A 16,704-nucleotide genomic window follows, 5' to 3' on the forward strand; every position below is an offset into this window, starting at 1 on the left:
AGAGTTAACATTTCTCTATTGTTGTTATCGGTATTGTTATTGACGATAGGAAAATGGACATGCACCATTTGCATGAGAGAAGGTGACGTTAATCTTACGTGCGGTATGTTACCGATTTTTGCTTTTGGCAAAAACAGCCGGTCAAAATAACGTGAAATAGTGAAAAGAAGAGTGGCCTCTCACTCAGTTCTTATCACTATGTAATTAGCCGACTGACCAGAGTGGGATACAGGTAATGTAATGGATAAGCTGCGCGTCTGGAACACTAAAGGTTCGAGGTTTGAATCCCTGCAGTACCCGCCCTTTCTGTCAGGATCACAGGCAGGCAACGCCGCATAACCTCATGGGCTGGGTGCGTCGTAAAGCCCCAACAATGACGACGTGACCAGTCACCGGTAATCGTATGTCGCAAACAACACCAGCCACTCTGTCACGGTCATGCCGACAGGGTAGTGATGATGCACGGTGCGTCTTCCACAACTTCGTGATTCCGCCCACGCACCATTGCCCCACCTTTAGCGCGTCTCTCGCAATCCTCCACCAGCAAGCCCTGGCTCTTCAGTTTAAACTGAAATTGGGTGATGGCGGCGCGACGCTGCACCAGATCCTGGTCGGCGTCGTCCACCTGCCGCTGGAGCGTGTCGCGTCGCTGCTGCAGCTCGCCGGCCGCCCGCTGGTAGGTCTCTGCCTCCTCTTGCAGCCCCTGCACGCTCGTCTGAAGACGGCTCACGTTCGGGCCGAACTCGCTCATCGCGCGTGAACCTGTGAGCAACAATTGGCCGATCGCGGCTACTTATCGATGACGCTGTCAAGCTACCTAGTAAAGTAGAATGAAAGCACTGAGGTGGACAAGAAACCACAATAAGAGCATTGGGTCAACTCCGGTCTTCTGCGGCTTCTCACTCCGCTTTTGATTGGCATGCTTGTGAAACGATCGGGGTGGTAAATTAGCCTATATACTTTCCAGACTGACCCTTCAAGTGGGTTTACAATTACTGGAACACGATGCCTTCAAATTTCGGTTGGTACTGTGCCATTCCTTATTGCTCTGTGCGCCACTTTGGCTCCGCCCCCAAAGGAGGCTTAGAGGTTCGAAGACAATGTTTGGTTGTACATAGGGTCCCGAATGGCACAATTGTCCTCCATTTTAAATACTTGCTTCTCGGCACAAGCATTTTTTATTTCTTGTACCAGATTTTACGTCAAGTGCAACCACAGTCTGCGAAATATGGTTTCAGAAAGTGGCAAGCATCCATGACTGGGCTAAAAGCTCACTGGGTGGGGCAGCTATTCGCAGTTGACTCGTTAAATTATTCGCTGTCTGATGCTCACGTTCTTCTATTTTTTCAGTGTTTCAGCTCTAAAGCACTAAAAAGCCTCGAAATATGTAGTCTGAGACCTGCTCTTTTGCGTCAATGATTGCATAAGTTGCAAGCTTAAAGCTCGTACTGACTAAAATAAGCACAGAGGGAAACATTTGTCAGTGTTTCTTGAAGCATCTACCCGAAATTTTGTGGACGTCCCACCAATACCCGTACCCTAACCGAAACTTTTCCCAAATTTGTATCCAACTTCCCGCCACCATCTCCCAAGTATGAGCATCCTAAGTTTATCCGACTTCGAGGCCACAAGCAGTCCAGGGGAGTGTTTTCTCAGTCTCACACTACAATTACATTCACAATTAATTATGTGACTAAAACTGATCACCACTGAGGGATGCCGCAGATCAGTTTTGATATGCTTCAGTGTCCTAGATGTAAGAGGTACTTGGAGGGTACCTAGCGAAAAGGTACTTGGAGCAGGCTAATTTTTGGGGGTGCCCCATCATGAATGGAGGATGCACAATTTCATGTTGGGGATGCTGCTACGTCCCCAAAAGTACACCAAGTTACGCGTGTGGGCGCTTGTCCTCAGACATGTCAAAACCTGTCGGTCAGGAACACTTCTGAAAAATGCTGCTGCTAATTGCAGTCCGCTATTCTCACATTCCCTGGGGTCTCATTTCTGTCCTCAGAGGGTATAAGTGTGAATCTGCATGACAATGGCCTCTGATCATTCGTTATAATCAGGGATTTTCAGATCCTCGATAGATAGTTCGTCTTCAAAGATACAGTAGCCTATTTGCTTGCTTGTGGGTAGAGGCTCGCGGTGTGTTCGCAGACCAAATACTTTTTTTACTTTTTGCTTCCCCATCTTGTAGTATCCGTGTTGTTTCGTAGTTACCCTTGCTCTTAAATAAGGCCTTAATTGTTCCAAAATCTATGCCGCCATCATTCAGTTACGTGCAGGATTATGGTCACATTTCCTTGGCCTGCACCACGTTTCATGGGGTTATCTTCACACGAAGAGGCGTTGAATCAGTAATAGTTGAAGAATCTGGAAATCTCTCAACTGTACCTGAACACCTACCAGCCTAAAACAGTCTCGCGAACAATTAAAAACATACAGCGATCAAAGGAAACAGCATGGCAAAATAAACATTGATGGGTAAACTATTCCTTTATATCCAATTTCGACCTCCCGTATGCCGAAAACACTATGCTAAAAATTATTATTATATTATAATATGTTATATTATTATATTATAATGAGTTATCAAATTAAAACCACAGATTTTTCCGGACCGGAAAATAAAGTGGACGACATGAATAACAATCCACAACGAGGGTATTTTAAGTTTATTAGGCCCAGCTCTAACGAACCGATTCCGCTAAATTACGCATGTTTTATGCGATTATCGCAAATAAGCGTAAGTGGGCAAAGTTGGGCCAAAATTAAAGTTCCACGCAAGTCAGTCCTTCAACTGGTTGGGTTAAATAAGATAAAGGCAAACCATTAAACCGCTAAAACAGAATCAATCAAAACCCTGCGAATCTGGATCGTACAATCTATTTACACACGCTTATTCCACCACTTCCTGGACGGCCTACCTCTCTGGCGATTTCAGGACACCCTGTGCTTTACTAAATGCTCGGGGATATTCCGAACAGCGTTTATATTATATTTGCAACTCGCGTACCATCAGTGCTGCAAGAGATTCAAAACTATTTATGACAGGGTTACAAAAATTTGGTTGAACTAGTGAAATGAAGAATACCTCAGGCTATCGGTATCGAGCCAGACAGATGTGTTCCCTATTTTGACATCCTGAGCGCCGTGCGGCCGTCTGTGCAGCTGGCTCACATCGTTGCTCTGGTCTCGCTCGGGGTGTCCGCACTGTTATACCTTCAGGAAGTTTTTCGTGGAAAATCTGCGATTTCGTTTTCCAGTATGATACAGATACCAACAGTAAGATTGCCAACGGGCACAGTTCTTAACAGATGACAAATTATTTATGGGTCCGAAGCCTTAACACCCGCCCGGCCGGCCGGTTGAATGCCTGTCGCTCGGGAGGGATGGGGTGGGGGAGGGCAATTTGACTCCCTGAGATCTCAATAGCAAACAGAACTAGAGACACCAAATTCATGTTGTGGGTTGGCAGGTATATCAACTCGCTTGTGCCAAAACGTGAGGGTACTTGATCATGACCTTCGGGTTCAATAAGATGAAACAAGGTCAAACTCCAGATTGGTCTCCAAAATGCCCCCTGACTTCATGCAGCCCTCCATCCTCTCTCCAATGCACATGAGCAGACATGTCATAATGGGCCAACGAAATGCAGCAAACATATAAACTACTGGTACACCAAATACCTAGACGTATCATGATCAATATTATCATCGCCATGCTCCATCGCTATCATCACCATCACATCGGCTTCAAATAGGAAGTAATTGCTCAACATCAAAATAATTTTGGAACCGGCAATTTTTTAAAATCCATTGCTTTGCTTTGCAAGTTTTTTTCTATTGTCTAGAAATCTGGAACTCAAAACTCAAGGTGACCGAAATCTGGAGATAAACCAGGAATTAGGGCACGTTAGGCCAACTTAATTGGCTCAGCCCCCAACCGATTCCAGAAAGTGACACACCTGGTGCCTACCATTGTAAGAGATCTACTTTCTAGACAAGACAGAGGACAGAAAGATCTACTATTTCTCCCGGAATCGCCGAAGACGTATGTCGTTCCATTACGGTCCCGGAGCTGTTGACTGACTAGCGGTCTCTGCATCACCTTGAACAATTTTGCTCGTTCGGAGGCCAACGGCTATTTTGCCGATTGTCGATCTCGTGGAAACGTTCCCCTGCGACTCCATCCTCCGTTGGTCTGTTACATGACTCCAGTGTAACTTCACGGCTGTGATTGATGGGGTGGGGGAGTTTCTCACATATTTTCCGGACTCTCTGTCCTTTTTTCAAGAATACAGGACCATGGACACGGTACCATCTATGTGGGGTGCAAGCTCCTAATTAGTTTAGATAAGGTACTTGTTTACTCCTCAGTGACGAAACGAATGATTTGAAAGGCGTAACCTTAGGCACACGTTTTATTTTCCTCATCCTTGATTCCCGGTACGCGGATAGCGATTGCGCAGTTGGCACTTTCCCTAGCAGTGGTCGGTCCCGTTCTCGCACATTGTTATTGCAATCTTATCTAGAAAACGTCATTTCATGGACTACACAACCATTGTGAGTGCATTTTCTTCACTGTATGAACACCGTTAGCCCGTTTCGCCCTCAAATGGCATCGTAGATGAGATTGCGGACCCTGGCAAGGCACGGAGCCAGGTTTCCTCAGCGGGGCCCCAAGGAAACATTGTATCCGAAACCCTGCGAATTTGGACCGAAATTTTGCGAAATTTTCCGGCATTTACGGTGAAACCTTCTTGGACCATGGGGAGGGGCATCGCTCCCCTAGCCACGCCCCTGACCCTCGCCGCCGTCCATCTTTTACGTTTCGCTCGGGGCGGGATGGGGGGGGGGGGGGGGGGGGGAGGGGACTGGTGGAGTGCGACCGAAACGAAACGCAGCAAGGGAGGAGAGTTGGGAAGTGTAACGTGGTTGAAAATCATGTAAGTTTATTTTGAATGTCTTGGACTGTAATACGGAGATCAGGGGCGTAGCTCGGCAAAAATTAGTTCAAGCATAACACGTCAAAACCGAACCGTAAAATATTCCAACGAGCCGCCGCTGGGATTTGGCCCACTCTTCTCTGCTGGAGGTGTGTGTGTGTGTGTGGGGGGGGGGGGGTATTGGAGCCCTCTTTTAAGCGATTAGGCGGCGTTACCCTGCGCGGGATGCCGTAGGTTTCCTCTCGTGACAACCAACAAGCCCATCTTTGCTTCGCATCTCTTGCTCAATTAGTGCCCAAACGGACGTTACCTTTTTTGTGGCGTTCCGCTTCGCAAACCGTAGCCAGAGGAGGCTTTTTCGCCCAGAACAACCGGTGCGTAGCCGGGGGATGGGGCTGAAAAATGGCCAATATGCCCGGCGTATTTTATGGACGGCCCATCAGCTCCTGTAGGTCAGCAGGACCGCCGCGGATATCACTGCCGATAACAGGGATGAAACAAACATTTCAAAGGCGTCAATCCACTTACTACGATTTGCCACTCCTCTCAGGTGGCGGGTTTCCTAAGGAACGTTCGCCTTAAACCAAAACCAACCACGGAAAATCTGCACGAGAAATATCGAAGAAGAATGCCCCGATCTGGAGATGCTGAGGATTCTGCTGTTGCTGGTAGAAATTGTGTTATTTATGTGCAGGCATTGCTGTCAACCCTTCCAAGAACATTTTCATACAAGCGTTGTAAAAATCGCAAATTACTGCGGGGACTTTATATCGCGTAGGCAGGTGCAACTCTTGACATTTCGCGTAAAATCTAGCGTTGTACGTTCAAGGAGGTGCAGTTAAAACTCGGTAAACCCCTATGGTACTCTGCGCTTTGATAGAGTATCCATGCAAGGGAACTTGGTAAATTCAGTTATGGCGCACACATGCTCCACTCAAAGATGTATTTGTAGCGCGAGAATATTCGTGGTAAGTGACGTCACATACAATTTTGCGTCGGCTGGATGACTTCAAAAGATGCGAGCTGAAATAATTTAAGAGGAAAACTACGTCATATTTATTCTTACAATACTTACTCAGCTCTGGAAAAGGGGTCGCAACGCTTGGAATCCTTAAGGAACTGAAATTTTGATGCTCGCCCTTGATTCGCCCATTTTTTCATGGAGCGGACTGGTAGGGAGAGGGGATCGATGGTCGATGCGGCTCCCGGTGTTTTAATTTAATGAAGATGGAGCTGAGCGGGAACACCAGTGGATTGATTCGGACGATATCTCGCGGTTGGTACAAGTTTTTGGATGAGTCAATGTTGGCCCGACGCGCGGGGCCCACGGCATCGTCGGCCGCCGCCCGTCAAGTGGGAGTGCTCATAAAGAAACTAGCGCTGCTTTGAAACCAGACAGGCTACGAACACACTTTTAGGTGTTAAAACACAACCAATGAATGCCCCATATGCTACAGAAAATGTGGGCGTGATGTCAGAAATCCGGAGAGATACCATACGAAACCTCAGAGGTCGCATCGACCCCTCCCCACACCTTATCAGGACGAGGGTTGATATTGAGGTTTGAGATGACGACGGGGGTATCGCAACTGAAACAATATGCGATTCACGTATTTAAAGAAACGAAATTTGATGCAACCGGCAATTGCACTGTTCATTAAAACGTTCAAAATGGGATAAAATTCAATTGGGCAACCAGGGTGGCCACTTCTATCACCAAAATGCACACCTTGATCACGAGCTGAATCTCCAGGCGAAATGGTTAGTTTACAACCAGAAAAACTGACGTCACCAATGGTGTTATCTCAAATCTGATATAGGGAGCCAATCATACGTAAGGGGTGAAACGTCCGATTATCGGTAAACAGGGGAAATGGGGGGGGGGGGGGGGGGGGGGGGGGGAGAGCTCTGCATCCTGTATTGCCGCGTCTTTGTGCGCTCACTATTTGACTCTTGACTTGTATGGTCATTTAATGACAGGCATTGGATGGCCAAGACCCACCGACTGACAAGCAACAGATGTTTAGAAATCTGACGACTCCGGTCATGCGTGATCCAGTGAAATGCGTATGGGCCATGAATCGTGGTGCTTTGTACCGTGATCTCTTTCGGCTACGGCGAAAGAGGAGGTGACTACGGGGTAATTGTAAGGGGGGAGAGGGTAGTGTGTGCTTGCATTTCTTTTGTGCGGAACCGTGATTGTAATGGGGGCTCTTACAAGTCGATTGCTGAACTTTTAGAAGTTTAATTTGGGCTAAGATGTCTGCGAGGTCCTGAAATCAAGTCAGTAGAATATAATGTGAAAATGTGATCAGGCATAGTTGTTAATGAAAAGGAGTGTTCTAGAATTGAATGGGGAGTTGAAATAAAGCAGCCATTTTGAAGATTATTCGGTGTAGTTCACGGCCCTGCCCTGCTTAAGACCTAGACCCCTCTAGTTACTGAGTCACGCCTCCACAAACATGTGCATACGATTTCGTGCAAACTTTTTCAAGGATAGTCAGGCATGCATGACGTCAATAAAATGTCACTCAAATTCTGCGACCCCATTGCCCATGTGACGTTGAAGGCCACGAAGCATATAATCATCGAGCCATTCATATCTGGCGTTCCTGAGCGCGTTTTCCTGACATATTGGACGCCAACTAGTTCTCAATTAATATCGAGCAGGCTGCACAGGTTTCAATCACGAATTACGTTTTGTGCTATACAATATAAGAGTTGGACATGGGCTCTACTTATTACGGCCCGTACTAACTAGCGCCAATATCTTATTTCGAAATAAGACTTATAATCAAATGCTTAAGAGTAGCCCAGTAACCAAGTGTGTAATGACATGTCATCACCCTAACCTCACGGATGAATATGCAAGAACACCACGAGGAGGAGCCAAAACACGAGCACATAACAATATATGGTTCAGCAAAAACCTGCAGCTCCGCCATGGCCACCTCTCGGGAGATTGTAGTACTAAAAATGGGTGCTAGGGTGACAAGCCTTTGGAGTATTCCAACGTCATACGAACGTTCCATGACACAACCGTACAATGGCGTAGCTGAGGAACATATTTACGCAGCTTAATAGCATCTCTTTCTTAATACCTAGACCCTTCTAGTTTCTGAGCTAAACGCCTGCGAAGATAGGCAGGCTATTTTGAGGAGACTGTTTCAAGGCCACCCAGAATTCATGATGCCAGCCCAGCATCATTCAAATTCTGCCATTGCGTTGGCCATGCGGTGATCAAGGCCATTCAAAATATGCTTGTCGAGCCGTTAATATCTGGCGATCGTTAGCACGAATTCCAGATATAACGGCCGTCAATTGGCTCTAATCAATACTCATGCAAGGTACGATGACGTAATCCAACAGTGACATATTGAGGTGCATAGTAGTAAGTGAGCTGGTTTCATCGTGTGTGATATGATGAAATCTTGCTTCATCTTGCTTTAATATCTTCAAATGTGGGACATTTCCTTCAACGTAGTTTGCAGTAATCTTATGCATGGTGTGTTAGGAGAACACCCCTTCTTTCATTCGTGCAGCGTTCCGGAGCTGGCTCGACGGTGAACGCGGATCTCTTTTTCTGCGCCGCGATTACTTTGTGGCTGTAAGAGCAAGGTTTTTCTTTTTTGCAAAGAAAATAACCTTAGGTACGACTGGTCACCAAGCTGCTGGCATGTATTGCCAAGCCCCACGAGCGCTAGATTAGCAAGATTCACTGCGAGTGGGAAACCAGCCTGAAAGTTATTGTCACACGATGGCTGCTGCTTAATCCAGGCACGTGCTTCATATTACTGACTATATCATTTCCAATTATAAATAATAGATCCAGTATGTGGGGGGGGGGGGGGGGGGGGGCAGGAGAAGGTTTTGCCCCTTAAGATTTTGGGAGGCCCCTTTTTCCCACACTGAAGGCGAAGTAGCTACCCGTAGATTACCAAACCTCAGATCAAGGAGGCCCATGACTGAACTAGAGAGTAATGCATTGGGTTCGGAAGACCCTTTTCTACATCTAGAGGTTCGTTTACTGGATCTTGAGACCTCCTTAACAAATAATGATGAGGCGCTTTTCTGGAACTAGTGGCCCTACTTTAGGGCAGCGAGACCATTCATTGAATAATTAGGAGTCGACATTTATTTGCTTGGATATGATGCATATACCAGTTGGACAAGAGGGTGCACGTCCTCGGTGCCCCTTCCCCTGAATTTGACACGGCCCTGGAAGCTCCTTGTGAGGAGGCCCCATTTTGTTCACGAGGATCAGTTCCTGAACAGTCGGCCCCCCCCCCCGACCCAACACACTTAGTGACCCCCCTCCCCCTGGTCTTGCCCAATATGTGCCGGGCTGGTCATGGATGTCGATTTGTATTCCTACGTGAGCCCTCAGCATTTACTTGCCCCCCCCCCCCCCAATACTTTGGATAGTTGGGCCTCTGCTACAATACTCATCCGGCCCTCCCCCAACTAATTTGGTGAAACGACGTCCCTGGTTACACCGGAGAGAGAGTAGTTAACCCCGCACCCGGCGGGGAGGGGTAGTTGACTTCTCCCTCCCCCACGGTCTTTCGAGCACAGATCAAAGAAAAATGCTCGCAATGACCCGAAATTTTTTATAGCCGTTTATCTATCAGGTTGACACCCTGTGTGCAAGTCTAAAGCTTTGAACTGCCAAGGTCAGCGACCTAGGTCGGGCCAAAAAGGTCAACCTCTAAAATTTTGTGGCCACGCTTAACTTTTTTAGGTCTTATGTCAGTGTCCAAGGTGTTTATCGTAGTAGAACATGACACTACCAACAAATTATACATTTCAGTCTTTTCGGAACATGCCAGGTCACTTACCTGAAGTCAGGTAAATTTTGCCATTTTTCGGTCATAATTCAAAGTTGTACGATTATATGACCACAGAGCACGTGACTTAGGCCCAGGGCAAGTCCTATATCTTGGATATGTTCTGCAAAACACTTGCTGAACTCCATTGGCTGTATTAATAAAGACACTTTTGCGCACGGAAATCGAATGCTCCGCTTAATACGTGCGATATTATTTGAATGCATGTTGAGGTGATTATATATATACATATATATATATATATATATATATATATATATATATATATATATATATATATATATATGCGTGCGTGCGTGCGTGCGTGCGTGTGTGCGTGCGTGTGTGTGTGTAATAGATCGTGGAGGGCCGTGCAAGGTCATATGAGGTCATCCAAGGTCGGTGACCTATGTTGCTGGTAGCGGAGGGACTAGATCAACGAATAAATGCGACGCGTGAAACCACCTCGTTGTCTTGTTTGTGAAGTTGATGACGTCTAATTTCATGTACCAATATATCTACTCTCAGTTTGTTACACATACATGGGCCAAGCGTTGAAGGGTTTGGGTATAATGTTAACAGCACGTAGGTGATCTTGAATACTTTTACTTCTATGGCCTTTAGGTTGAATAAAATGGTGCTTTTGTGTCTGGAATACTGCTCTTCCACAGCCACACCTAATAAAATATACTCGATCAGAAGCACATTGTGAAGAAAGTAGTCGCTTTTATGGGTTATTGATTGACCAATTTTCGAACGGTAACCCGATCTTACCGGACCGAATGTTGAGGACAGATATGACCAGAATGGACTTCCACAGGCTTGACACGTATTTGTGTGCCCTCAATACCCGCCTTGGCTTTTAACGTAGGTTTTAACTGCGTCTATCGGAACGACCGTTTTTTATCTTTTGTGGGCGCTTATGACGTCAGATTTGACCTAATGTGAAAACTTTGGCGTGCATTTTTCATGATTTGACGAAACTGTCTAAACGGTGTTTTTCTTTTTCTTGAATGGCGTCTGGAAGTGGGAGGTCTCGGGTGGAGGCCAACTTTCCCCACCCGGGCGCGATTGTCTCTGACGCTTGGCCGAACGTGGGTTGATACGCGCTGGGGTGGGGGATGGAATGACCTCCAAGAGGGTTTTTCCGGAATGGTTTCCGAACGGCACGGTGTAGCCGTGTCTAATTTTGCACTGACTTTAGGCAATTGAATAGCGGATCGTGCGGTATGAAAAAGATAGATGTACATTGTAAGGTCGTTAACCTACAAAGTCAAAGTCAGGCCATGGATTCGGCGAGGCCGATTTCTAGGGGAAGCGTGCAATCTGATGGAACGCCGGGGTGTTAGAACGAAGCCTTACATCTAGTGAGATACTTTCTTAGGCAATCACAAGCAGTTGTATGACCAAACTCTATTGACCTAGGGTCAGGTATGAGTGTCAGACTAAGGTGAAAACCAACGTGTTTTATTACTCTTTGGCTTGCCGTATGAGACATTTTTTGGTGCTCGTTCCGAAATGATTGATAACAGGAACCGCATTAGACATCTTCCATGGACTTCTTTAAGGTCCCAATAGGTCGCTGACGTAAAATGAGCTTGGTCAAGATTCCGTTCCTGGGAACATACTGCCCAGCTTAATGTTTATCACTTATTCAAATGTAAAACTCAAAGCAGTATTCTGTGATTCTGGTCACCATGACCTTCGAAAGGTCAAACAAGCTCACTGACCTTAAATGAGCACGTGAACTTTTGCCTAAAACGGGTATCTAGGTTCTGGGACAGTTTGGAGACCAGCTTGGAGTTTGACATTGTTTAACCTTATTTGACCCGCAGGTCAAAACCTAGGAACCTCACAATGTGACTTTAGTGAGTCCACGCACACGCCAACACACCCTGTGAATATGGGGTTACTAGCCTTCTTAGTTGTTGAGATATCAGGGGGTCAAATTGACCGCCACCCGAGCGGAGGGTATCCAACCGGCTACCCGGGCGCGCGCTCAAACGTAGTACAACGTTAGTTTCGTACCTTAGTGTCTTTATTCCTTTGTGGCTAGCTGGCAGTTTGTTACACTGACACACGGCCCTTCGCCCAGCGTATCTACCTAACAAGTTTGCTACCAGGCCAGCTGACGCCTCACCCGCTCATTACAGTTTGTAGGCAGCTGGCGTGGGTCGCGGGTGGCGAAAGGCACACCGGGGGTGATATAGCCCCTTATCACTAGTCTCTGAAACAGGACTAGATTGCATACCTGGGTGGGTACGCGCCTGACGCTTCGATGCATATTGCGTAAGGGGACATGCAGGAAGTTGCGGTTCACTGTTCAAGCCGGGCTTTGTGTAAGCAGGACGTTGGCACAGCTCGTAATGTTTCTGGTGTGAATGAGCCATGTGGGTGTGCGAATCATATGCATTTCTGGCTATCCCGGTGTGGATTTTCTAGGAAAAAGCAAAGGTATTACGTCGTATGAATTATGAATGCAATACTCGCTTTGTCACGAGTACTGTCGGATGTGGTATCTTAGCATTGATCTGTTTTGTTTTCCTAATGTGGTATCTAGGTGATGCCTTGGGTGTGGATAGTGGTAAGGCTACTTGCCAGCAATTTATGGATGGAGAGGGGGAGGCAGCACCATCTGACATTGATAGGGGTATTTTTAAGGTTTTATGTACAAAATCAGTGATGTAGCAAGGGGTGGCAATAGGGTCTTGCCCGACCTCCTGAGTCAAGATGTTTATGCCAGATATTGATAGATTTCACAGAATGCTGCTCAAAATTTGTGGTGTCTCTTAAAATTGATATGTACTACCCTGTGAGGAAAATTCTGGCTACCCACCTATGCAAAGTGGATATATTTTTGCACAAAGTCTTATGCTTAACTCTGAACCATCAAATTTGGTCTTAATATGCAGCAGCACCTGCTTAATAATGTGGTAAATCAGCACCACCTGGTATGCTAAGGATACAATATCATTTTTAGTTACGGGGCTCTCAGTCATGGTATGCATTGGTGCCTGACACTGCAATTTTGAATTATTCACAGATCAATGTTTTTAAGATATAAGACACCATAAGTAATCATAGAACTGGAAAATTCCACAGACATCTTATCATCTTACCTTAAAAATATAATAATCATAATCACAATGGCAGAGGTCAGTCAAATGTTGGTATGCCACCCTGATCACACAGACATTAATAGGACATCAGTTGCAGCACAGCGCATCAGGTGGAAGAGGTTTGTCAGGTGACACTGGTATGGTCAGACTGGACTGGGCCGGGCCGGGCTGGGCTGGGCTGGGTTAGGTTGGATTCTGGTCTTTTTCCCTATTTTATGATTATTTTTTATATTTGCTACCTTAGAGAAAATGATTTATGTGTGATGCTCTTTTGTAATGTAAGGAACTTATGTCAACCTTCTTTGCTCACAGCTTGTGTGAAGAAGATATGATTGTTGTCTAAGTGGCAGTGCAAACAAACTATGCTGGTGTGAATAGGCTAATTTGCAATTTATTGATCATTCACAAATTGGTGGCTTAGTGGACTGATGGCCTAATCTGATCAACTGTTAACTGCTGGCACCTGGTAGGGTGGAATGTAGCAATGGGATGGGATACCAAGCTTTTCACCATATTTCAATGATGCTGGGATGCAATAATGAAGTAACTACAGAGGTTACATCAAAGTGTGCTGAATCATGGGTCAGCCTTTCATGAATGCCAGCTCAAAGTCAACCTCAATATGGAACTAGTTAATGCATGTTAAGGTTGCATTTGATGCTGGGAGCAAGTTAAGTTGTTTATTTCATCATTGTTTAGCTGCACTCATCTTTCCCAGTTCATTAGGTTTTAGAAGGACTGAGGAGTGTTTATTGATGTTTTGTCATTTGGTAAGCAGGGATAAAAATGGAAGTTGTGCACTCTTATGCTCACAATAAATGACCTTCATTGTGCTAGGCGGCACTGGTCAAACAAGGTATCTTGCGAGCATTGGTACAAAACTCTGTGTTTAGTCTGGATTTGCAGTGTGCAAAGAGATTTGGCAAGAGTCACTAGCCAAACAAGATATAAATGAAGCATGGGCACAAAACCCTGTTTTTGAAAGCTATTCTTATGATCATGCCTAAAGAAGATCAAGCAAAACATGGTAGTTGAAAACTCATGCACATAACTTAATGTCTGTGTCAGATTCATAACCTCGATGTGGAAAAGCCTGTAGTTTGAAGCATTTCTTGCTTACATGAAAAAAGAAATGATACTATTCCTTTTGAATTCACCAGCAGCTTCTGTCTCCCACAAAATTCCTGCATAAGACTAATTGTCACACACACTTGTCAGATGAAGTTTTATACCAGGCAATGAATGCTATCTATTGTAATGCATTACTTGAGATGGGTGGCCATTTGGCATGGGCTACAACACAAAAAAGAAGACAACAGACTAATGTATGGATGGTAACCACGAGCCGCAATTGGCAGCTAAAAGGCCGTGACCAGTCCAAGAGCAATGTGCCTTGACAGTGTGTTGATGACATGTAAATGGGGATGTCACATTGGGTTACCTTTATACATGCTTTAAACGTCAAGTGTGTGTATAACTTAATATTCCACCAAAAGTGGGTTTTTTTGCTACACCTTAGCTTGCATCTGTAGGAAAGATCAGGTTTACAGGCCTTGTCTTGCTCTTTTTCAAGAACGCGCATGGGGCGACGCGGACTTTCACGCTTGGACTATCTGGTGGGGCGGGTTTTCGGAATCTGGAAAAGTGGCAGCAGGCACGTCAGCCCGATGGGAGTTGAGTATCACGTGTTGATACTGCTATTATCGTGGCGTTTTTGTGTGCTGTTTCGGGCCAATTGGTCGCAATTATTTGTGACTTTTATAGAGTTCGGTGTGTCGCTTTAGTTTTTGTATGAAACTGATCCGTTTCCGTGATCGGAGGGAAGGATGCTGGCCCGTAAACTCGGAGGGACTGGGTAAGAGTCCTAGCGCTGGCGCATTGTTCGGCCCGACTGAAACGGAAAAGTCAGCTGGCAGCTGGCCAACGAGGGGTTCAACCCCACCCTTGGGCTGCCGTACCGCATCATGGTGCGGCGCGTAAAACCCTTTGCGTCACTGCCTGGCGAAAGAGTGGTGGCAAAATTGTCTATTGAACCGAACGGTACGACTTGGGTGGTGGGTTCAGGGTCAACAAGCCATGCTTAGCAGGTACATTAAACCGAAAGCCACCCCTAAAACATTAAGGAAAATAAAATTAAAAATATTTTGGCTCATTGTAAGGATCGTTTTACTCTTTGCGGGACCAATCTTTTGAAGTAGGCCTGGAACAACTGATAAGATACTACCTTGTCCGACGCAATCTCACGCAAGCAACTTCTTATGATATTCTTTGTGTCATGCCTGCCTGCTGGCTTATGACCGAGTTCGGCTCCGGCCCGACCCCGGTCAGCCGAGATGTGCGGGTCTCACGGCGGCGCCGGGCCTTTCCGGCGGAAGCCACCAGTGCCGCTTGTGTGTCAGTTGCGGCTCCCGGTCCAGGCAAATGCATCGAGCCCCGTAATTCTTTTCAGACTTCGTTCTCGCAACAAGCAATATGTGTGAAGCTGCACCTCCGTACGAGACAGACATAGCCATGCTGACGGAACTAGTTGCCGATCATTTTACGTCCTCCAGTTTGTTCGTGTTGGAATTTGCAATGCCCTAACAGTGTGTGACCACTGGCTCTCAATTTTTTTGACATACGGGATATTGAATTCGAAGGTGCAGTAACTTGTGCCTTCCGACCGTTCTTTTGTGATGATACCGTTATTTTTATTGGTTGTCGTTATGCATTGATCGCAATTCATGTCCTGTTGCATTTGTCTTGCCGTGATGCATCATGAAAGCCATCATGATTTCCCGCGCCGTTTAAATGCCACTGGTAGTCACGGTGAATCCCTGTCATCCTGCTGATCATGCTGTCCTGTGTTAGGTGCGCACGAGGCCTGGTCGGCCGCCCTGCTGTGATCATCATCGGCAGCCTGTTTCCGTCCGCCGCGGCCCGCCTGCTGCGCGGCTCAGCGAGCCTGCTGTCGCCGCGCCGCTGCTGCGCCATGGCCGGCGCGATATCGGACCGGCTGGTCTGGATCGACCTGGAGATGACCGGGCTGGACCCGGAGCGGGACCAGATCCTGGAGGCGGCATGCGTCGTCACCGACGGCCGGCTGCAGCCGCTGGAGCCGGGCCTGCAGCTGGTCGTGCACCAGCCCGACTCGGCGCTGGCCGCCATGGACGAGTGGTGCCGCGAGCACCACGGTCGCTCGGGACTGACTGAGGCCGTACGGCGCAGCACTGTTGACCTGGCGACGGCCGAGCAGCGCCTGCTCGAGTACGTGCGCCGCCTGACGCCGGCCGGCCAGTGTCCGCTGGCCGGCAGCAGCGTGCACATGGACCGCGTCTTCCTGATGCGGTACATGCCGCGCCTGCTCGCCCACCTACACTATCGCATCGTGGACGTTTCGTCTCTGAAGGAGCTGGCGCGCCGCTGGCGACCGGACGTGTACGAGGCCGGCCGCGGCAAACTGTGCGCCCACCGCGCGCTCGAGGACATCGGTGAAAGCATCGCCGAATTGCGCCTATATCGGGACCGCTTCATCAAAACGGAGGCGTAGGTGCTGCACTCCTCCGGCGCCGCCACGGAGCCATTATTCGGCGTTCGATGTGATAGTCGTCAACACGGGTTCCACGCACTCAACGCTAGAAGTCCTACGTCATCAGCGCTTTCAAACAGGAAGTTTTTGTCACACACGTCAACGTCACCATTTATTCTGTTTGTCACTACCTCCTTTACCACCATATGCTGCCAGCTGTGCAATTACCGTGATACTGACCGACTGACCCATGAGACCAATAAGATGAGTGGAGACAATTTGCGGTGTGACGGAGAACGT

The 16,704-nt window shown here is 47.1% G+C and overlaps 1 protein-coding gene across 4 annotated transcripts; it reads left to right on the forward strand.

Annotated features, from left to right (window-relative positions):
- The first annotated feature begins 4,503 nt into the window (after positions 1–4,503).
- On the forward strand, positions 4,504–16,682 carry LOC119106352 (oligoribonuclease, mitochondrial-like). Of its 4 annotated transcripts, none has more exons than XM_037229977.1 (2): positions 4,504–4,568; positions 15,747–16,682. In XM_037229977.1, exon 2 carries the CDS (start codon positions 15,868–15,870, stop codon positions 16,423–16,425), a length of 558 nt encoding a protein of 185 aa, XP_037085872.1. In that variant the 5' UTR covers positions 4,504–4,568; positions 15,747–15,867; the 3' UTR covers positions 16,426–16,682. The 4 variants fall into 4 exon arrangements, with proteins under 4 accessions (XP_037085872.1, XP_037085870.1, XP_037085873.1 ...); XM_037229975.1 differs by lacking the exon at positions 4,504–4,568 and adding an exon at positions 11,945–12,032; XM_037229978.1 differs by lacking the exon at positions 4,504–4,568 and adding an exon at positions 12,085–12,116.
- Positions 16,683–16,704: the final 22 nt, after the last annotated feature.

Source organism: Pollicipes pollicipes, unplaced genomic scaffold (assembly GCF_011947565.3).
Source record: "Pollicipes pollicipes isolate AB1234 unplaced genomic scaffold, Ppol_2.1 Scaffold_6138;HRSCAF=7277_pilon_pilon_pilon, whole genome shotgun sequence".
Taxonomy (NCBI): domain Eukaryota; kingdom Metazoa; phylum Arthropoda; class Thecostraca; order Pollicipedomorpha; family Pollicipedidae; genus Pollicipes; species Pollicipes pollicipes.